The sequence below is a fragment of the Manihot esculenta genome, chromosome 8, assembly GCF_001659605.2.
Source record: "Manihot esculenta cultivar AM560-2 chromosome 8, M.esculenta_v8, whole genome shotgun sequence".
NCBI lineage: Eukaryota > Viridiplantae > Streptophyta > Magnoliopsida > Malpighiales > Euphorbiaceae > Manihot > Manihot esculenta.
Window position 1 is genome coordinate 5158665 of NC_035168.2, and position 23376 is coordinate 5182040.

At 31.9% G+C, this 23376-nt stretch overlaps 2 protein-coding genes across 2 annotated transcripts; one reads left to right on the forward strand and one right to left on the reverse strand.

The window, feature by feature from the left end:
• Window positions 1-13031: 13031 nt before the first annotated feature.
• LOC110620037 lies at window positions 13032-14529 on the forward strand. The gene is made up of 3 exons (XM_021763596.2): window positions 13032-13182; window positions 13961-14061; window positions 14151-14529. Exons 1-3 carry the CDS (start codon window positions 13130-13132, stop codon window positions 14294-14296), a joined length of 300 nt encoding a protein of 99 aa, XP_021619288.1. The 5' UTR covers window positions 13032-13129; the 3' UTR covers window positions 14297-14529.
• Window positions 14530-16948: 2419 nt separating this feature from the next.
• On the reverse strand, window positions 16949-21223 carry LOC110621429 (leucine-rich repeat receptor-like tyrosine-protein kinase PXC3). The gene is made up of 2 exons (XM_021765711.2): window positions 18058-21223; window positions 16949-17659 (listed from the first exon to the last, which is right to left on the reverse strand). Exons 1-2 carry the CDS (start codon window positions 20396-20398, stop codon window positions 17334-17336), a joined length of 2667 nt encoding a protein of 888 aa, XP_021621403.1. The 5' UTR covers window positions 20399-21223; the 3' UTR covers window positions 16949-17333.
• Between the last annotated feature and the right edge of the window lie 2153 nt (window positions 21224-23376).

Here is a 23376-nt window from a genome sequence, read left to right on the forward strand (position 1 = left end):
CTCAAATGTATTCGAATAGCATGGTAGAGAGTATTGGACCATTTCATACTTACTGCAACGTGCATGGTATTTGACATCAGACAACACCTCCAAAGACGACGTAGTTAAATGGTTTAGTTGAAAGGATGAACAGGACTTTGGTGGAGAGAGTTAGATGCTTACTCTCACATTCAAAGCTATACAAGTCATTTTTGGGGTGAAGCTCTGCTGGCAGCAGTTTATATGTTGAATCTCTCACCCTGTGTTCCTCTACAGTATGAAACTCCATAGAGATTATGGTCAGAAAAGAAAGTCTCTTATGATCATTTGCAGGTATTCAGATGCAAAGCCTTTATTCATGTTCCTAAGAATGAGAGATCCAAGCTTAATGTAAAGACACGACAGTGCATATTTATTGAGTATGGTCAAGATCAATTTGGCTACAGATTCTATGATCCGGTCTAGAAGCGGCTTGCAAGGAGCAGTGATGCAGTGTTTGTTGAAAATGAGACCATCAAGGATATTGGCAAGAAGCAGAAAGTTGTCCCAAAACTTTATATTGACTCAATAGACTTAGAGTTGATTCCTCCAATAGAGGTGCCAAGACAAGTTGGAGATGGAGTTTAGAAATATCAAACATTAAGTAGATAATGCTCCTACTGAAGACAAATCAAATAATGAGAATGACAATAATGTGCAACCACCAGTACTGATAGAGCATATTTTAGTCCATATTATCATGATCTTATTGATGTTTATTTACACCTTTTCTATCTAATTTTGTGGTTTTAATCATATTTTGCAGATATTAGGTGTAAAGAGACAATCTGGAGAAAATGCTCTTAAAACTGCCAAAAAGTGCCAAATATGAAAAGTGCCCAAAAAGGAAAGTTTTCAAATATGGAAAGTGCTAAATAAGTAAAGTTTTCTGATAAGGAAAGTGCCAGAAAAGGAAAGTGCAATCAACAGATTATTTGAAATTCAAATTGCAGATTCTTCTTTCCTTATTCAGAAGGTGAAGCCAATTATGGAAAGTGTCAAATAAGGAAAGTTTTCAGAAAAGGAAAGTCCTCAAATAAGGGAAGTGCAGAAGCAAAAGCAAATAAGGAAAGCTCAGTCAGAAGATTATTTGAGATTTAAATCGCAGATCTTTCTTTCCTTGTTCAAAGATGTGCACACACTGCAGCAGTCATATCTTCCTATTTAGGCAGCAAGATCTCATGAAGACACACTTGCCTCTTCTACATTCAGCATTCAAAATTCAAACGAAGGCTCCACCTAAAAAGAAAAGACTGGACAGATTCACTTTCCCTTCTGAATTCAATGACTGCGCTCCACTTCCTCTTCTGCAATCCGCGCGCATCCTTCCTCTTCTGAAGCTTGATCCGTGCGCCTCCTTCCTTCTGGAGAATTTGCAACGCGATTCTTTCCTTTTCAGCACTTTGGGCAGCCTCTTCACTAATTAGGAAGCAAGTATGACCTAGAGCAGCACTTTCAACTATAAAAAGACACATAAGGAGCCTCCACACAGCTTTTACACACCACCTTGGAGACACCTACGAATTCATATCTTTTCTTCTACCTTTCTTTTTTTCTTTTATTTTTATTTTTGTTTCAGCCATGAGAGGCTGAAATCTTTTATTCTAGTTGAAGATTAGGTGATACTTTAGTTGTTATATAGATTGGGAGACTTGATCAAACATTGTTTAACTTTTGGTTGTTCAATATTCGTGCAATTTCATGCTTGATTTCAATATTGCTTTGTTGTTTAGATCTGCGTTGACTCTTGATTGCAAAGTAATAATATGTTAGTTTGGATGATTTAAGTCCGTAATTGCTTGGATTATTCAAACATAAGAACACTTGGTGTAAAAACTAAGGATATTGTATGATCTAATGACATCTCATGCGTTTGAGTAGTTAGGATTGGATCTCTCTCTTTCTTCATGCAATTAACAATTGTTTTGATGCCTAAGGCCCAAGGACGTTCCTTGGCAATTTGTTAATTAGTAATTAATTAGAGGACGTTCCCTAATTGATTTAATCATAAGGAGAGACATGGTGGTGAGAAGCGTCTTCCATCTCCATAACTAATCTATTGAATCAATCAAAAGAAACTAAGTGTCAATGATCAATCCCAACAACTGAAGTGGATCCAATTCTTCAACTAGAGCTTTCTTATTATTTATTTCTCTTTTATTTTATTATTCGCTTATTTTAATTGCTTTCAGTAGTTTGTTAATCAAATCAATCTCAAATCCCCCCTCCATTTTACTTTTACTGCAATTTATTTTTATTCCGCTTTCAGATTTATCTCGTTTCAGTTTTATCTCATTTTAGTTTATTTCTCTTTCAGTTTATTTTTGCTTTCAAATTTATCTCGTTTTAGTTTTATCTCGTTTCAGTTTATTTTGCTTTCCGTTTATTTCTCTTTCAGTTTTATCTCGTTTCAGATTATCTCATTTTCAGCTTTCTTCTTTTTCAGTTTATTTTTGTTTCAGTTTATTTTATTGGTTTTGATAAGGAAAATAGGTAAGTTCTCAATTCCCTGTGGATTCGATCCTTTCACCACTATCTGCAGTTGTAAATTATTGATAACCAGAAATGTTATTTTTGACCGGTTTCGACAACCGCGAGTCAAAAATTGGCTCTGTTGCCGGGGAATTGATTTAACTTATTTGTTTTTCTTTCAAGACCAAATTAAAAAAAAAAATTTGAAGACCAGCTTTGCGCAGGAGCACCTTCTGCAACACATTCGGCCGTCGAACCTCATCCTCATTCGACCGCCGAACATCTCACCAAGGCACAGTCACCATCGCAGATCTGAATCATGGATGAGGTAAATAGATCTGATTTTTCTTTACTGACATCTTTTATGAAAGAATTTGCCATAGGACTAGTTCAACAGGTTCAAGCATCCCAGCCACCAAGGCCATATAGGATCTGTGGATATGTGGGACACTCAACTGATCAATGTCCTACACTTTATCAGTATGACCAACCAGTGCATGCGTTTGAAAGATTCAATAGTCAGCCTAGACATGCATATGGAGGATTCTATAAACAGCCAAGACATGATCCATACTATAACACATACAATCCAGGTTGGGGAGACTATTCAGACTTTAGTTATACAGAGGCTAATAACTACCAGGATTATCAAGGATATCAAGCCCAACCAGCACCTCCAAATTCCACCCAGCACCTTGAAAAGATGATGGAGTCCATGGTAAGTACTTTACAAAACCTTTAACAACGGATTGCCACCGCAGAAAATGCAAACATGTTGAGAAGGGAGGAAGAGTTTCAAGATGATGAGGAAGATGATGAAAGTTGGCAAGTACATGAACAAGCTACTGAAGAGAATGAGCCAAGAAAATTTTTATATAGATCAAGATGATATGCTAAACAGTGATCTTTGCAGGGAAAAGAGCCAGAAAGAGCCAGAACTGAAAGAAATTGACTGTTGCATCCAACAGGTGAACTGCAGCCAAGCACAGACTGAAGGGAGCTCTGTCGCACCTCTTCAAGAGAATTCGCAGATGAGCCTTGCGCAACTTGAAGCCACCTCCATCGCATCCTTTCAGCTTCCATTGCATGAAACCCCTTCCAGTCATCCCTTTCAGGTAAATCTTGCGCAGAAGGAGCAATCTGAAACTCCTTTCAGCCTTTCAACACAAACAGCCCATGCTCACGAGGAACAAATGGAAGTTCAAGAGCCCAAACCAAAGGACCATGCGGATCAATGCTTGCCCAAACCTCCAGATAAGGTAGAGTTTGTTTTGCCAGATTTTAGTACTAAATTGCAGCTAGCTATGGAGAAATATCAATTGAAGTTGGAAGTGCTCAAAAATGCAAACATAAGAGCTAGAGGCACACCTCATCTGAAAGAGGAAGGGCTAATCATGTTACTTCATGAGTACATGAAAGAAAGAGGATGGGTTATGACCAAATCAAAAGGAGTGCTACACTTTCTACTCAATTCAGTTGGGACTCTTTTCCCTTCCCTAATTACTTGAGCCTTGATCAAGTGGATCACACCATGCACACCACACCCAGGGGAGTACTCAGTTTCTTTTGCATTTTAATATTTCCTATACATTGAGGATAATGCATGATTTAGGTGTGGGGATGCATATTTCTGAATTTTTAATTTTTGCTTTGATTTTCAGTTTGAATTTTTATTTTCATTTTCAGTGTGATTTTTTTTCAATTTTTCGTTTTGTTTTCAATAACACACACAACCACAGTCTTCTTCCTTTTTGTGTTCCGATTTGCTTCACTCAAACTGATAGACTGTGTTGATGAGCTTTTCTTTCCATGACCCCATTGATGTAATGACTCTTTAAACTTATGTTGAATCAATTGCAGTGAATTATATTCATGTTTGAGAATTGCCTTTTGAATTGAATCTTTGAGTTTGTCATGGTGAAAAATATATTGATGACACTCATTAGAGAGAATAAATTGAAAATTGTGTGAATGAATTTAACAGGACTTGATTTAGCAATTGGTGTTGATTTGCCCAAATCATTGAGAGAAAGAAATTCACAAAGGCTTAGACTTCAAAAGCACAAATTGAAAACTGTTCCAATGGTCAAAAGACTATGAACAGAGCTAGTAGCCACTTGGACAGATGACCAACTGAGTAACTGGGGGTGGGTATCACAAATATGTACATTCACGTCAAAAGGTTGGTGACTTGTTCAAGCAAAATTAAAAGTGCAAAAAGCTGAATAAAGTACTTCAAGGTAAGGGCAAGTCACTCTGAAAGCTAGAAAAAGTCTTATCTGAACAAATAATATGTGCATGTATGATCTCTCTTGAGTAAAACAAATCCTAGCTATGGTAAGCAAAGGGAAACAAGGAAAGAAGGTGAGTAATCTTCATGCATATATTCTTCACTGCAATGATTCAAAATAGGTGTTTAGAGTAAGAGCTTAAGTGAAAATAAGGATCTAGAGTAAGAAAGCTTGTTTGACTATGTTTATTTGCTTGAGGACAAGCAAAAGGTAAGGTGTGGGGGTATTTGATAGAGCATATTTTAGTCCATATTATCATGATCTTATTGATGTTTATTTACACCTTTTCTATCTAATTTTGTGGTTTTAATCATGTTTTGCAGATATTAGGTGTAAAGAGACAATCTGGAGAAAATGCTCTTAAAACTGCCAAAAAGTGCTAAATATGAAAAGTGCCCAAAAAGGAAAGTTTTCAAATATGGAAAGTGCTAAATAAGTAAAGTTTTCTGATAAGGAAAGTGCCAGAAAAGGAAAGCGCAATCAACAGATTCTTTGAAATTCAAATTGCAGATTCTTCTTTCCTTATTCAGAAGGTGAAGCCAATTATGGAAAGTGTCAAATAAGGAAAGTTTTCAGAAAAGGAAAGTCCTCAAATAAGGGAAGTGCAGAAGCAAAAGCAAATAAGGAAAGCTCAGTCAAAAGATTATTTGAGATTCAAATCGCAGATCTTTCTTTCCTTGTTCAAAGATGTGCACACATTGCAGCAGTCATATCTTCCTATTTAGACAGCAAGATCTCATGAAGACACACTTGCCTCTTCTACATTCAGCATTCAAAATTCAAACGAAGGCTCCACCTAAAAAGGAAAGACTGGACAGATTCACTTTCCCTTCTGAATTCAATGACTGCGCTCCACTTCCTCTTTTGCAATCCGCGCGCATCCTTCCTCTTCTGAAGCTTGATCCGTGCGCCTCCTTCCTTCTGGAGAATTTGCAACGCGATTCTTTCCTTTTCAGCACTTTGGGCAGCCTCTTCACTAATTAGGAAGCAAGTATGACCTAGAGCAGCACTTTCAACTATAAAAAGACACATAAGGAGCCTCCACACAGCTTTTACACACCACCTTGGAGACACCTACGAATTCACATCTTTTCTTCTACCTTTCTTTTTTTCTTTTATTTTTATTTTTGTTTCAGCCATGAGAGGCTGAAATCTTTTATTCTAGTTGAAGATTAGGTGATACTTTAGTTGTTATATGGATTGGGAGACTTGATCAAACATTGTTTAACTTTTGGTTGTTCAATATTCGTGCAATTTCATGCTTGATTTCAATATTGCTTTGTTGTTTAGATCTGCGTTGACTCTTGATTGCAAAGTAATAATATGTTAGTTTGGATGATTTAAGTCCGTAATTGCTTGGATTATTCAAACATAAGAATACTTGGTGTAAAAACTAAGGATATTGTATGATCTAATGACATCTCATGCGTTTGAGTAGTTAGGATTGGATCTCTCTCTTTCTTCATGCAATTAACAATTGTTTTGATGCCTAAGGCCCAAGGACGTTCCTTGGTAATTTATTAATTAGTAATTAATTAGAGGACGTTTCCTAATTGATTTAATCATAAGGAGAGACATGGTGGTGAGAAGCGTCTTCCATCTCCATAACTAATCTATTGAATCAATCAAAAGAAACTAAGTGTCAATGATCAATCCCAACAACTGAAGTGGATCCAATTCTTCAACTAGAGCTTTCTTATTATTTATTTCTCTTTTATTTTATTATTTGCTTATTTTAATTGCTTTCAGTAGTTTGTTAATCAAATCAATCTCAAATCCCTTCTCCATTTTACTTTTACTGCAATTTATTTTTATTCCGCTTTCAGATTTATCTCGTTTCAGTTTTATCTCGTTTTAGTTTATTTCTCTTTCAGTTTATTTTTGCTTTCAGATTTATCTCGTTTTAGTTTTATCTCGTTTCAGTTTATTTTGCTTTCCGTTTATTTCTCTTTCAGTTTTATCTCGTTTCAGATTATCTCATTTTCAGTTTTCTTCTTTTTCAGTTTATTTTTGTTTCAGTTTATTTTATTGGTTTTGATAAGGAAAATAGGTAAGTTCTCAATTCCCTGTGGATTCGATCCTTTCACCACTATCTGCAGTTGTAAATTGTTCATAATCAGAAAGGTTATTTTTGACCGGTTTCGACAACCGCGTGTCAAGTACCTATAGCTTCTCCAATTCCACAAAGGAGATTTGGAAGAGTTAGACAACCCTTTGCCAAATACTTTAGAGACTAGTACGTGTTGCTAACTGATGAGAGAGAACCAAAAAGTTTTGAAGAAGCTATGGAAGACGAACATAAACAGAAGTGGATTGAGGTCATGCAAGATGAGATAAAGTCCTTGCATGAGAACAAGATATTTGAAATGGTGAAGCTGCCCAAAGAAAAGAAAGTTTTGAAGAATAAATGGGTATTTAAAATCAAGCATGATGAACACAGTCCCTATCATTGATTCAAAGCCAAATTGGTTGTGAAGGGTTTCAACCAAAGAAAGGGTATTGATTTTGAAGAGATATTCTCACTAATGGTGAAGATGACATTCATCTGAATAGTATTAGGCCTAGCCACTACTCTTAATCTAAAGATTGAATAGATGGATGTAAAGTCTGCCTTCCTTCATAGAAATTTGGAGAGCAGGCAGAAGGTTTCAAGAAGAAAGGAAAAAAAGACTATGTTTGCAAGCTGAAGAAAAGCTTGTATGGCTTGAAGAAGGTACTGAAATAGTGATACAAGAAGTTCGAGTCTATCATAGGGGAACAGGGTTATAAGAAGACTACTTCAGACCACTGTGTATTTGTTCAGAAATTCTCTAATGGTGATTTCATCATCCTTTTGCTCTATGTGAATGATATGCTTATTATTGGCTAGAATGTCTCTAGAATTAACAATTTGAAGAAGCAACTGAGTAAGCCTTTTACATGAATGTCTTAGGGGCCAACAAAGCAGATTCTTGGCATGAAGATAATAAGAGATAGAAGTAGTAAGAGGTTATGGTTGTCACAGGAGAATTACATAGAGAAATTATTTTAAAAGTTCAACATGGAGCATACTAAAGTGGTTTGTTGTCCTCTTGCCAGCCACTTTCATCTCAATTCAAAGCAGAATCCTTTCACAGATGAAGAGAATGAAGAAATGGATAGGGTTCCTTATGCTTCAACAATTGGAAGCTCAATATATACTATGGTATGCACACGGTCAAATATTGCTCACGCAGTCGGAGTAATGAGTCGGTTTCTTTCAAATTCAGGAAAGGAGCACTAAACTCCAGTAAATTATATTATGAGATATCTTCGTGACACTTTCAAACTATATTTATGTTTTGAAGGTAGTAAATATGTGTTAGTTGACTATACAGATGCAAATATAGCCTATGATGTTGACTTGAAAAAGTTTACGTCAGGATATTTGATAACATTTACAGAAGAATCGGGTCATGGCAGTGAAAATTACAAAAGTGTGTTACTCTTTCCACTATTAAAATAGAATTTATTACAACAACTAAAGCTTGTAAAGAGTTGCTGTGGATGAAAATGTTTTTGAATGAATTTAGACTCCGGCAAAAAAAAAAATCAATTATTTTGTAGCAATCAGAGTACTATTCACCTTGAGGAAAATGTCATTTTCCATTCAAGATCGAAGTATATTAATATGAGATATCATTAGATCAGGAATGTGTTGAAAATAAAGTAACTACTGCTTAAAAAGATCCATATAGAAGAAAATGAATTAGTTATGTTGATCAAAATTTTACCAAGAGAAAGTTTGAGTATTGTTGTCTAACAGCTGGAATAGTGGAACCCTCCATGTAGTCGGAAGGAGAAAAATTATTAGGTAAATCTCTCCAGCACACAAATGATTATGAAGATTTAAAAAAAAAAAAAAAGTTTCCAGCCACAAAACTAATGCTACTAACGTGGCTCTCTTTCCACCAAATTGACCAAATCTCCTTTGATTTTAGGGGTGAGCATTCGGTGAACCGAACTGAATTTGAAAAACTGAAAAACTAAAAATATTAAAATTTAAGATCCAACTAAACCAATATTATATGAATAACTGAATCAAATCAAACTTATTTTTAACAGTTCGGTTCGGTTCAAAAAAATCAAAAGTTTTATCCAATAAATTTCAATTTGCTTAATTTCTAATTTGTTTATTATTCTGAGTATTGTTTTCAATTATATTTATCAATTATCAAACTAAACAAAAATCAATTTAGGAATATTAATATCAATTTATTTGCGAGTGCAATAAAATTTTTAAACAAGTATCAAAAATCAAACAAAATAATATACAATTTTATATCAATATTATTATTATTTCAATCTCTTCCTATTAACAGTTTTCTCATCTCAAATGAAACATTCCCAAAACTCAAAAGAAAAAAAATTGTGTATAGTAATCCAAAAAAAAGCATAAACCCTTTACCCACAACATATTTTAACAATTAATAAATTAAAAATTAAATCCAAAAAATTAAAAAATAAAAGGAAAACAAAGCATCAACCTAAATATATGGAGAACAATAATTATTTCATAAGTTCACACCTTTCAACCCAAACAAGAAGAAAGTTATGGATGTTTTGATGTGCTTTGGAGAAGTTTTGCGCCATTGAGCAAAAAATAGATCAAGAGGAATTGAGACAGAATAAAGGTTGTGCAAATTGAAGAAGAAGACGAAGACGAAGACGAAGACGAAGACGAAGACGAAGACGAAGACGAAGACGACAACAAAGACGAAGATGACGATGAGGGAAGAAACGTAATCAAGAAGATGACAACGATAAGGGGAGCAACGAAATCAAAAAAAAAGAAGAAGATTAGAATCAATAGAGGGTGTTGAAGACTCATCTAAAATAAAAAGAGAGGGGAAAATGGAAGCGACTATAATAGTTAGGGTTAAAACTTAAGATTCATATATATAAGACCGGTTTAATTTTTCTCATTGATTTTGGTTAATTAATCAAATCAAACTAAAAATTAAAATAAATAAAAATTAATAATCAAACTAAACTGAATGAATTATTTAATCGAATGTAACCGATCAGTTCAATTTAATTCGGTTTAATCTTTTAGTTTTGATCGAAAACTGCTTTGTTTTACTTGATTTGACAATCAATTGCAAGAGCAACACTCTTCTCTATGAATAGGCAAGAGGCATTGGGAATCAAGGAAACACAAGTGCAAATAGCTTCAGCAATTTGAGTATTCTTTGAGGATTTTGAGAGTTTCAAAGCTTGCAGCTTTGAAGAGAAAAATATTGAGAGAGAGTTTATTTGAAAAGTAATAAAAATAGTATGAAAAATATATTGAATATTTTAGAAAAGACTTTCAGTGATATTATTTTTGGATAGATTTCACTTGTAGCTCTTTTTTTATACCTGCTATTTATAATAATGAAAAATTATTTATAATTTAACCTTTGATTATAGGTCAAAATTAAAAATTAAATCATATTAAAATTATCGTGTGCTATTTATTTATTTTTTTATAATATTTTATTTTTATTATTTTAAAAACAATGTTTTTCAACACATTATTCTCCCATTAATTAACTCATTTCCAAACATGCAGTTTTTCCATTGTAGCCTCCTTAGCTTTCCTCCTTCTTACCTTTTCTTATCCTTTCATTGATTACTCTTTTCTTACCTCGTTCAAGCATAGTCTAATATTCATCTTATGAAAAGCAAAGGAGTCGAATAATAAACATTTGGGCTTATCTAATGAATTTTAAAATTAATAAAAAAAATTTTTTAAATTTTGAAGGTTTTTAGTATATATTTCAAAATCAAGATATTATCTAATGAATTTTATTATATTGTGTGATTAAATAATAATTTTTTTTTTCTTTAATAAACTCTTTGAAGTATCATAAAACGACACTGTTTTCGTTCTTTCAATATTTTCGATTGGCCTGGAGAAAGAGAAATAAGACTCGGCCCTCACCAGAAGTTTCAATAGACACACAAGGGACACCTCTCACAAGCAATTGCTTCCATAGATTCGAGACTCCCATCACTTTCGGTGAGTCTCTCTCTACCTCTCCCTCTCCCTCTCTATTAGGGTTTCTTTTCTCAGGTCGCATCATCCTCTGTTTTGTCACTGACACACAGTATCAGACGGATGTACATTGATTTTGATTTCACTTTACAGTGATTGATTTTTTGTTCGTTTATTGAGGGGTTTTTATGGGGATATATTTATGAAGTGGGTCTTGGTAGAATTTTGAATCTGATATATGAAATATTAGTTGAGGAATTTTATTCCGTTGAAGGGTGATGATGAGTTGGTGAAATAAGGGTCTGGGTAATTCTAGGTATGCACAAAAATCTGTCTAAAAACCTTGTAGAATGATTCTTTAGGAATTTGTCACATGGATTTCAAGGATTTAGAATGGGAACTGGATTTTTTGGCAGTTGATTAGAGATTTTTAATATTTTAGCTGTTCAGTTTTGTTGTATTGGCCTTGAAAAGTAATGCTCGGTTTGTTTTTGTATTACTGTTTCTTTGTGATGTTATTGTAAGGAAATTTGCAGTTGAAGGAATGGTTGAGATAATATTTGTGATTAGTAGTCAGAAACCCCACTGTCTGGTGTACAATAGAATAGCGGGTTTGTACCTAAGTTCCCTGATGTGGATGGCTTTTGTTTGGAACAAAAATGAGAAAACGTAATGTCTTTTCTAGAAATGCAGCATTTTCGTGGAGACGAAATATTATCCAGTTTGCATATGTAACAAAATGTATAAAATACCATATAAAATGCATTGAAAGATCTATGCAAGTACAATAATTTAGTCGCAGTTTTTTTTTCTTTTGTAAAAAAAATCATTATACTACTTAATGCTATAAAGCACCTGCAAGCCAGAACTTACAGCATATAATGATAATAGAAAAACTTCATTTGAGGTTTTTATTCCTTTGTGATTGTTTATCAATTCATATTTGTTTCAATATGTTATTTTTATTGTTTCACATCACTATTGAATCTGGATCATGTGATCTGGAGTCATTTTGCTAGAGGAGGTAGAGGAAGGTGGTAACTTTGGATTGTTCAGTTATTCTTATTTTGCTCATGACATTTGGTTGTATGGACTTGTTGGCTTTTTTTTTTTGAAATACAAAGATTGAGAATTGTTAATAAAGTAGCTGATAATTTTGGTACCATATACTAGTTGATCATTGCTACTATGCCTTGTATGATGTATCTTCTCTTTGTGCATTTTGCTTTTTCGATCATTTGCACTATTCAAACAATAACCTAATCCAACCTGGTCCCACCCATTTGCCAGTTGACTATAAGCGTAAGAATATGGTAATTGATTCCTTAATGTATTTGCTGTGAATAATTGAGTTAGTTATAACTTGTTTTATCTAATGGAGTGGAATAATTTCTAGCAATAGAATGATTAGATAATTTCAAAATTAATTTTTAGAATGATTCTGTACTGTAATTAGGTAAGTTATTTGTTTTAATTTATAGAATGATTAGATAAATTTTGCTAAAGGTATAATTTGTTTAAGTTACAAGGGAAAATGAAAAAACTGAAAAGAAAAAAGAAAAAAAAAAAGAAATATTTCTAGTGAGCCTGATTAATAGAAAACAAAGAAAATTTTCTGGACTGAACCTTATTTTGATGTTAAAAAGGAAAAGCCTGTAAACAACTTAATGTAAACCTCTGATCTGGTTGAGGAATAAACAACTTCTTATGTCATTTCTTTTTTTGCACAAGTATTTACTTTATTGATATTATGGGGAAAAGAGTAATCTTTGAAGTATTTTCATTGGAGAACATAATATTAATTTTGCCATCTGAGATCCAGAAAATAGGATTTCTAGTACGTGTGTGTAAGCTTGAGTCCGGGAAGGTGCCCTCCTCCCTTTATCCTTTTCCTTTTGTCTATCTCATAGCTACAGTACCGCCTGTCTCTGTCATACAGACCCGTACGTACAAAAGCGTCAGACGTCTGCCTCACACCAGGCGGCCATTTAATTCCCCTCGGCGCGCGCGTAGACAGGGCTGCGAAGGGACGGGGCCTGCTCGTTTCTCTCCAGGTCCTATCATCGGGCCGGCTTCCTTCTTACCGGGCTCGGGCTTGCAAACGACTCGGCCTATCATTCAGGCTGGACTCCGGGCCGAAGCCGCTGGATAGGCCCACCTAGGAGTGTTCCGATCTCAAGGCCTGATCTGCTTTTATGGGCCCCGACTCAGCCCAAGTAGGTGTGAGGCCTAGTGGTTATCACCATTATTCTTTCTTTTTTCTTCTCTCTGATCAAGTTTGTTTTAAACAAGCTGTAGCTCTAAGAGGGAAAAAGTAGAAAAAGTTTAAGGGAAAAAGTAGAAAAAGTTTATGGCTATGTGCCATTCATTGAAGGAAAGAAAAAAGCAAATGAATGTTTCTGGGTGGGTGACCAATTTTTGTATGTAAGAACTTTTATTCATTTCATAGTATACATGTAAAACCTATAAAAAAATTTCTTCCGCATTATAGACAACCTTTTGTCCTTATAATTATTGCTGATTCTAGAGTATGATAAGAGGATAGGCCTTAAAGAATAGGTTTGTTAAGGATAATCTTTAGACAGATAATTTAAGTGATAAAATGTATTGAGTTAGGTTAAGGTTAAGCTGTGTATGTATGCATAGACTAGGTTCTTTTGATAATTTCCTCTCCTTGCATGATAATTTAGAAATCTAACTTTAAAAGTATGACTAAATAATCTCTTTTCCAAGTATTCTATTCTCAGTCTCAATTTTAGCATATGTTATCTGCTCTCTAAATGTCAGCTTTTTTAAATATTTTAGTGCATCATGGATTCATGGTACTGCCATCTCCATCCTTGATCTCCAGCTTTTGTGCTGTGCTGCTGCTGTGTTTCACAGCTAGGATTTGATTTTTGTTTTATATTTACTATTTGATATATAATCTAATAATGGAATACTTGTTTTTTTTAGGATTTTATATAGTTGTATAACTTTATTTCCCCGTCATCTATATATATATATATATTACTATGACTATTTATAGATGGACTCTGATGGTATTGAAGTGATTCTTGAATAGTAACAATCTAACATTAAAAGGGGATATGAAGAGGAAAATGAATATTATAATAGGCCATGGTTTATGTGGTTAGTATTTAAGATTTCTCTTTCATGTTTTGAGTTTTTTCTTTTGCAGTTTGAGCATGGCAGCCAAGTATATCATTCCTGGTGTTATTGGATCATTTGCAATAGCATATTTATCTGACCTACTTATTGCTGACAAGAAGATATTTGGAGGTAAATTATATCATCTTCTTGGATATGTTTTTGATGCCTGTTGCTGTGTTTTTGTTTTCCCACTTATTTTTCAAATTTTCCCAACTTAGGCACTACCCCTAAAACTGTTGCAAGCAATGAATGGTGGGAAGAAACTGACAAGAAATTCCAGGCATGGCCTCGTACTGCAGGGCCACCAGTTGTCATGAATCCAATCAGTCGCCAGAACTTCATCGTGAAGTCCCGCGAATCTTGAATCAAAATTTAGCTGGTGATCTGTTGGGTTATTGATTGATAATACTTTTATTGATAATGTTTTGTCTGGTTTTAGTACTTAAAACATTGCCACAATTAGCTGAGATGGGACCTTTATTTCTTTTTATTTGCTTACTCTTCATGGAAATAAGTTTTGATTGGCAATTGCTTTTAAAAGAAAATAAATGTAAATGAAGGATTCAGCTGTGGTTAATGAATTCCTTGGCTCAAACAGCTCATTGCCTTGTTTTTGTTTTCAGTTGCTTGTTAGCAACAATAACTTCCTTTTTTTCTTTTTTCTTTTTTCACTTCCAATGGCCTTACCAGGCTAGGGCAGTTAATTTTTTTTCAGTTGGAATATTTAAAATGAAACAGTGAATGAACAAAAATTATAAAAAATTAGGATATTAATATGTTTAATTCCCAAAGGACACAATGGCCATTGCATTTAACTGTTAAGAATCAAGATGGTTGCCGGCACCAGATCGCAACAGCACAAGTGCTGCAGCTTTATATTATATACAAATCAGTTAGTTACCAACTCCTCAAGTTCATTTAAGAACTAGTCGTTTCCTCGTTTGCCTGCACAATATTAAAATATTTTATATTATTATTATATAAAATAATATAAAATTATTTTATAAAATAATATATTTTTTGTATGAATTTATTGATTTATTAAGAGGAGTAAAATATTTTATTTTTTTTATTCAAATTTGAAATTTGAAACTATTTATTAATGGGAATAAATTATAATATTTTATTTATTTATTAGAATTTAAAAATATTATAAAAAACTATTAATTAAATAAATAAGATAACTGTAGAAGAGAATTATAAATTCAATTAATAAATATAATTTTTAATTTTAGAGCAAAATTTTAAAGATTTTAAATCTTAATCAAATATAAAACTATACATCAATAAATTTAATTGTATTAAAAAAATTAAAAATTTTATTACTTTATTATTATATATTATTAATATTCAATAACAAATTTCATTTGAGGAATTATTTTTTAAAAAAAAATAAAATTTATTAAACTTCAATACTAAATAGCCGTGGCAGCAGATGATGGTAGCCGTGGAGCTGTGGAGAAAGAGAAGTACTTGAATCAAAAAATCTCAACATTTAGATACCTCTTATTCAACTTTCAAAATTTCAATACTTGAATAACTCTTATTCAATTTTTATTTATTTAAAAGTTTAAGTAAGTCGATTGTTAAAAGTTTATAATTAAAGTATTATAAACACTATTTTATTTTTTTATTATATTTTAATTATTTATGTATTTTTATTTTTTATATAAATTATTTGAATAGAATAAAATTTTAATTTAATAATATTTTATACAATTAGTTGGATTAATTCTTTAATTGTTTTATACTTTATCAGAATTAATATTTTTTATAATAATTTTAATTGATTATATATATTTATTTTATATAATTATTTATATTAAAAAAATAAAAACATATAACATTTATTAATTAGATTATATTAGATATGATTTCAAAAAATTATCAAATCAATAAAAAAATTTTACATAATATTTTGTTATGGACTATACATATATATATTTACAGTGATTTATTTGTATTATTTAAACATATTTTTATATGATAGGTACTTAATTTTTATAAATATATTTTTAATATTATATTTATTATTAAAATAAAAATATAATAATTTTTTAATAATAAAGCATAATAAAATTTTTATTACAATATTAATAATATATTATATTAAAAAATAGTAAAAATCAAAATATTAATAATAATCAGTATAATAAATTATATTTATTGTATCAAAAAGTTATACATTAACTGTGATAATAAAAATAATAAATCATATTTAATATATATTAATTATTATTTATGTAGAAAAAAATTATAAATGTATGAAAAAATTATAAATTTACGCTATATATAATATAATTTACGTAAGGTTAATGGTGCACTTAACAATCTCTTATACATTTGTTATTATTATGAATCAATTAATTAATAATGTTAGTTATATTTTTTTTCAATTTATTTATTACTAAAAATAAAAATATTATTTTAAAGTTTATTTTATTGTAATTAATATATTATATTAAAAAATTTATAAAAAGTTAAAGGTCACATAATAATAATAATGATAAAAAATTTAAAAAAAATCATATATAAATTGTAATATTCTCCATTTATTATGGAGATATTGATTAATCATGTACTAATAATAATGACAGAAAATTAAAAAGTCATATATAAATTATAATAATAAAAATAATAATTTTTATTTATTATAAAAATATTGATTCGTAACGTTATTAAATATGAAAAAATAATTTAAAAATATCTAAATATAACACTTGTCAATCTCTCCCTAACCTATTTTAAAATCCAGATATATATATATATATATATGAAATGACATGAAACTTGGAATTATATATGAAATGACATGAAACTTGTAACAAGAATTCCAACAGCTACTGGCAAAATAATTCCTTTTATTTTCAGTTTTAATTCATCTGTCTTGCTTACTGCCAAAGAGATGGCAGAACTTTATCCTTTTGCAATATCACTTAAATGAATTGAAGAATCAAACATCCCAATTTCTAAGAATGGCTAAAATACAAACATCTTAATTTAAGAGTTCACAAGATTTGAAGAAAAGTATGATGGAACTTCATTCAAAAAGAAGCTATAATTCATTGTTCACATATATTTCCAACAAGAAATTTCAAAATCAGAAGCTAAGCCATTACAATTGCAGACCTAATATGCAACAGAAACTCATGGAGAGATCTTTCAAATTGAGCAGCCTCTTGCATTAACCCACCACCTTTTCTCTCTCCAACATGAGAACTTCATAATCTTCCTTTGCTCATTAACATTTTAGAACCAACATTTACAGACTCCTCCTTTAGCCTCTAGGCGACAACTTCCAAAATGAAATGAATATTTAGGAAAAGTTTCCATAAGATGAGCATTTTACCAGAATCATGATCAACAGGTTCAGTATGCAGATAACTCATGAGAAACATCCATCAACTTTGCTTTATTTCTTGAAGCATTTCAACTACCTTCTTCATTTTTGGTCGCTTTGCCGGAGTGCTGTCCGTGCAGAGTAATGCCACCTTAAGAGCTGCCAGCATTTCTCTCCTCCAACCAAAGGAAACAGTGCTGAGTTTTGCATCAAGTATCTGCTCTGGAGTCTCTCCTCTTGCTGGAGCTCCATGAACCCATTTCACCAAATCTACCCCTTCACCAAAGTCCTCATCAACCGGCAGTCGAGTTGTTAAGATCTCAAGCAATACTACCCCATAGCTATAGACATTTCCTGGTGCTGTAACTTGCATTGTATATGCATATTCTGGATGATATAAAAATATAATAAACATGAGAGAAAAAAAAAATTCCCATATATAATGTGCGTTTGAATTAATCCGGCTAACCAAATCTAAGAGATATTAGCTAAAGAATTTGGCAACAAAGACTTCATAGGCTGGTCAGGAGACACTTCAAAATGTTGTTCATTTTGAATTCTTTCATGCAGGCTAGATAAACCAAAGCTCTATTTTGGTAAACAAAATAACATACGGGCAAAAAACAGAGGAAAACAACTAGGAATTGATGAAAATACTGCATCATGATATAATTAAATGTTCAAACATACAGAAAAAAAAAAATAAATAAATAACAGTAGACACCTATGAAACTACTAGTTTGAGAATGATTGAGCTCCAAGCATATAGAATCAAAACAATATACCTGGTGGAATATAACCGAAGGAGCCTGCAACTGCACTTATACTTGCAGTGCCTTTGGATGGATCTAGGAGCTTTGATATCTCAATCTCCCCAACCAAGGGCCTGAAGTCAGCATCTAAAAGAACATTCCCTGAAGAAATGTCAAGGTGGATTACTGCCACATGATGAAGGAAAGCCAATCCTTCTGCTACTCCTATGGCAATGGATAGCCTAGTAGGCCAGTCAGGTTCATACTCGGGTTGCTTGCTACTCTCGTGAACAAGCTGAGCTAATGTCCCATTGGGTAAATAATGATGCAGCAAAAGAGCAACATCTTCATAAATTACATATCCAATAGGTCTCACCAAATTATCATGACAGAGCTTACTCAGCCTTTCAAGCTCTCTAATCATCTTATTCTGATGATGAATTATAGTCCTGTCCATTGATTTAAGTCTCCTCACAGCTAATATCATCCCAGAAGGCATGACTGCTTTGTAAACGATGCTGAATGTTCCATTTGTGAGCTTATTTGAATCCTTGAGAGTTGCTTTAACAACAGCATCAAAATCTATTGCTTGTCTGAGATTTTCAACAAAGACATGGCCTGCTAATATCGTTGGCCGGTCGTTGGCTACATCATCAGCAACCCCTGCAGTTTTGGCATCTTTTTCTTGTCTTTCCCTCATCATAAACAGCAGGACAACTACAGTTACCGAGACAAATACTGCTAAACCAGAACCAATAACAGCTAGTATAATTCTGTAAGAAACCTTGTGATGGTAATTCACATGACCAGAAGCATAAGAATTTCCACATAAGATGCTCAATGGATCTCCACAGAGCCCTTTGTTACCCAAAAAACTTGAATTTGGACTCTTTTGGAAAGGTGCAAAAGTGGGTATTGGGCCACTGAGCAGATTATTTGAGAAATTAACCTCTATCAAGCTCAACATGCCTTTGAATGATTGAGGAATAGTACCAGAAAGTTGATTATTGGAGACATCCAAAGAAACCAATTTGTCAAGTTTCCCCAATTCAGGGGGCAGTGGTCCTTGGAGATGATTGTAGCTCAAATTTAAGGCTATTTGTAAGTTCCGAATGCGACCAATCTCTGGAGGGATATGTCCAGTCAAATAGTTGCTGCCCATTTGCAATTCCAGAAGTTTCATGCAGTTCCCAATCTCATGAGGTATCTCACCTTTTATTGAATTCTGACCCAAAAGCAAGTATTGCAATCTTGACATGTCACAGATTTCGTTCGGTATAGAGCCATTTAATTTATTATTGCTAACATCCAGCTTGTTAAGACTCTTGCTCCCAAGAATTGGTTTTGGAATATCTCCAAACAAATTGTTACCTGAAAGGATCAATTCCTGCAAATTTGCAAGCTGTCCAAGCTCAGAAGGAATGACTCCACTAAATCCATTTGAGGCCAGATTTAGAAGAGTGAGATTAGAGCATTGAGAAAACTCTGAGATAATATCACCAGATAAATGATTATCATCTGCTTCAAAATATGTGAGGCCACTAACATTCCCAATTGTCTTAGGAAGAACTCCTTCAAGAACATTGTTGCCGATTCGGATGCTAGAAAGGCCCCTGCAGTTTCCAACTAATTCAGGAAGTCCTCCACTAAATCCATTCTGGGTAAGAACTAAAACTTCCAACTTTCCCATCACAAAAATGCTACTAGGTATAGGCCCTCTAAGCTGGTTTGAGTGAAGGTTCAACAACTTCAACTCAGAAACCGAACCGAGATTATCAGGAATTTCACCACCCAATTCATTCTCATAGGCTGTGAAAACTCTCAGGCTTGTCAAATTACCCACCCAAGATGGAATAGAGCCATTGATGTTATTACTAGAAATTTGAAATTCCTCTAAGCTTTCTAGACCCTCAAGCTCATCAGGTATCTCTCCTACTAGCAAGTTATTGGAAAGGTTCAGTGATTTAAGGCTTCTAAGACTACCCAACTCCAAGGGAATCAAACCTTCAAACTTATTTAAAGACAAATCAAGGAACTCAAGCTGTGACAATTTGCCAAAGGCTGAAGGAATTAGACCATGAAAGTTATTGCCAGAAAGATCAAGCCACGTCAAAGCTTTGAGCTCAGAGATCATGGTCACATTACCTTGAAGGTCTAGCCTAGGAAGAGCAAGCCTTTCAACCAATGATTGATTCAAGTTGCATCCAATGCCACGCCAGTTGCAGAAATTTGTGCCGTTGTCACCCCACCCAGGAACTTTAATCTCTTTATTAATGAGTAACAGTGTAGCTTGATCATTGAACTGAGCAGTCACTAGCTGGGACTTCGATAGAAACCCAACCAGCAAAAGATAAGACAAGCACAAAATTGCCATTATTGAGTCCTATTTCTTTCTGGATTAAGCGTGCTTCAATGCAAGAACTCAAATTTTCTTCACACACCAGCTGAGGAACATTACTATGTACAAAAATCAAACTTCCCCACAATGATAAAATTTCTCTTTGGATCAAAGAATCAGAATTTAAAATAAACCCACTTCAGTGAAGAATCAGAACTTAGAGCCAAAAGCAACTGACAATGTTTCAGTTTCACCAAAAAAAAAAAAAAGAAGAAAAACCCAGAAATGCAAACCCCAATTCACCGTCCAACATTTCAAAGAAAACCCATTTAACAGAATCGAAAGAAATGCAAAATGGACAAATCCCTCTGATTTAGGAGCAGAGGGAAATGCTTGAATCAAAGAAATGTAATGAAAAACCAAAGACCCAAGTCGAAGGAAGACAAGAGAGCTAAAACAAGAACAAGAAAACAAAAAGAAGCATAACAATAGGCCTGCATTATAGAACATGGGCTGTAAATGCATCCATTCAAATAAACCACAAAGACCCAGAAGAAAACAAGAAGAAAAACACTCGAGAGGGTTATGCAAGTGAAAGAAAATGCAGAATAGAGAAGCAAGAAAAGAGAGGAGAAAAGATTGATATCTACTGATGTCTCTCACGTAAAGGCTTATTGTTGAGGAGAAAAGAGCAGTGATGGTGGCGTGATGAGTGAATGAAGGCTGCAAAAAAATCTCTCCTTTACTGTGAGACTGAAACTATTATGAAGGTTTTGATAGTTTCAAGGACACAGAAGCTATTTTTGCTGAGTTTATTTTCTGTATGAACATTACAATGAAGGGGCAGCCCCACCTTTTCTTTGGACGGTGATGATAATGTCTATGCTTTGCTTCTACTGTGTTTCTTTTTAACTTATTTACAGCCCAATGGCTTCCCCTTTTCATTTCCATAAAAAAATATTTTTGAAATTTTTTTTAAAACGGAAATTGAAAACGGAGAGAATTTGAGATTTTTTAATTTTATTTTATGATAAAATTAAATTTATGAATGTAATTTTTTTTTAATATTTAAAATATATTTTTTATAAAATTTATTAATTAATTGATATTTGATATTATTATAAAATTAAATTTTTTTATTTTATAAAAAAAATCATTGACCTCTTTAAATATTTATACTTTTTATAATTTTTAATTTTATATATTATTCAATTTATATAATTTTAAATATCTATATTAACACTAATATATAAATTTATTAAATTTTTATTTTTAAATTACAACTTAATGAAAAATAAATTATTTTGTTAGAATATATTTTTTATAAAAACTATTTTTTAAATATAAATATTTTCAAAAAATATAAATCCAATCTAAAAATATTATTTAATTTTATTATGTACAAAATTTGAAAAATTAACAATTAGACATAAAACATAATCATTCTTCTTAAGAAAATATTTTTTTGTTTATTGACAAAATTAAAAATAATATGGTTTATGTAACTGAGTCCAATACTGTGTTTATTGAACTTATTAAATACACTAATTTATCAATTTAATTTAATTCTTTTCTATTAAATTTTTATATAAAATGAAAAATTATTTTTTAAAATTTATATAATTTTTTATTTCTAAATAAAAAAATTATATAGTTATTTTAGTATGTGAACATTTAGTTTCTTTTTAAAGTAGATAATTTTACTAAACTGCAGGACCAAATATTAAATTTTCTAAAATTAACCATATTTTAAACTTCTTTTAAAGATAATCACAGGACGACAGCACTGTATCAAAAGAAAACGCGACAACCCGCTTACATTCAAACAAGTGGCGAGTTGTTAAAGGGCCATGTCCTTAGTTTCGTCGGATGGTTTGCATGTCCTATCACAGCACTGTAACTGTATAAAATACTTTGTTTTGTTTTTCGAAGACTACACTTTGTCCTCTAATTGTTCTCGTGTTGTCATTCTTCCATTTAAAATATATTATTTCAACATAATTATTTTAAGTATAATTAATAATTGGCTGCATACCAAATTTGACATTGTTAAATTGGTGTAATATAAGAATATTAATGAGAATTATTTAATTAAATATATAAATAAAAAATTGAAAGATTTTTCGTACATATTAAAATTATATATATATAGCTCATTTATTGGAACACAAATAATTCCAAATTAGTTGAAATCGATTGTATAAATCTTTATTGTCATTATTATGCATAAATCCTATCAAATTGATGAAAAATGTATTTGTGAAATATTCCTTTGCACCAATTTTTGTGCTATTTAATTTGTTTTCTTGTTATATATCCAGCTTTTTTTTTAATTAAAGAAAATTTTTTTTTGAATCAATAATTAAAGAAATTTTTATTGTTTCAATTTTAAAAAAATATAAAAAAATTTAATAATTAATTTCTTTATTAATTTTAACCGTTAAATATTGTAAAAAAAAAATTAGAATAATTCTAATAGGAATGAACTAATTATTAAATTTTTAAAAATTTATAAAATCAACTAATAAATTTTTTAAAATTATAGAAATTAAGTAGTAAAATATTTAATGGCAAAAATAATGAAAAGACTAAGTAATAGATCTTTTAAAACGTTAGAGAGATTTTAATATATTTTTTAAAAATAACTAATTAATGGATGTAACGATTCAGAAATCGAACCGCTATTGGCACTAAAATTCAGATTAACTTAAGGTCGCCGAAACCTATAGCAAACCTACTATACATCTTGGGTACCTGTTAAAATCTCATACATAATCATAAATTATCATAAAAATTTAAACATTTCATGAAATCAAGCTCAACTTGTACATGTATCATACTGAAAATATAAAACTCATACTAGAGCCCTCATCAAATGCTAGAAGTTAACATCACATACCTCAAGTTTAATCCAAATATAATTCATAATTAAAAATTTTTACATACTGATCATGTTAACAGGGATTACAAAGGTAAAGAAAATTAGGGCCAAGCACAATTCTAATCCATTAAAC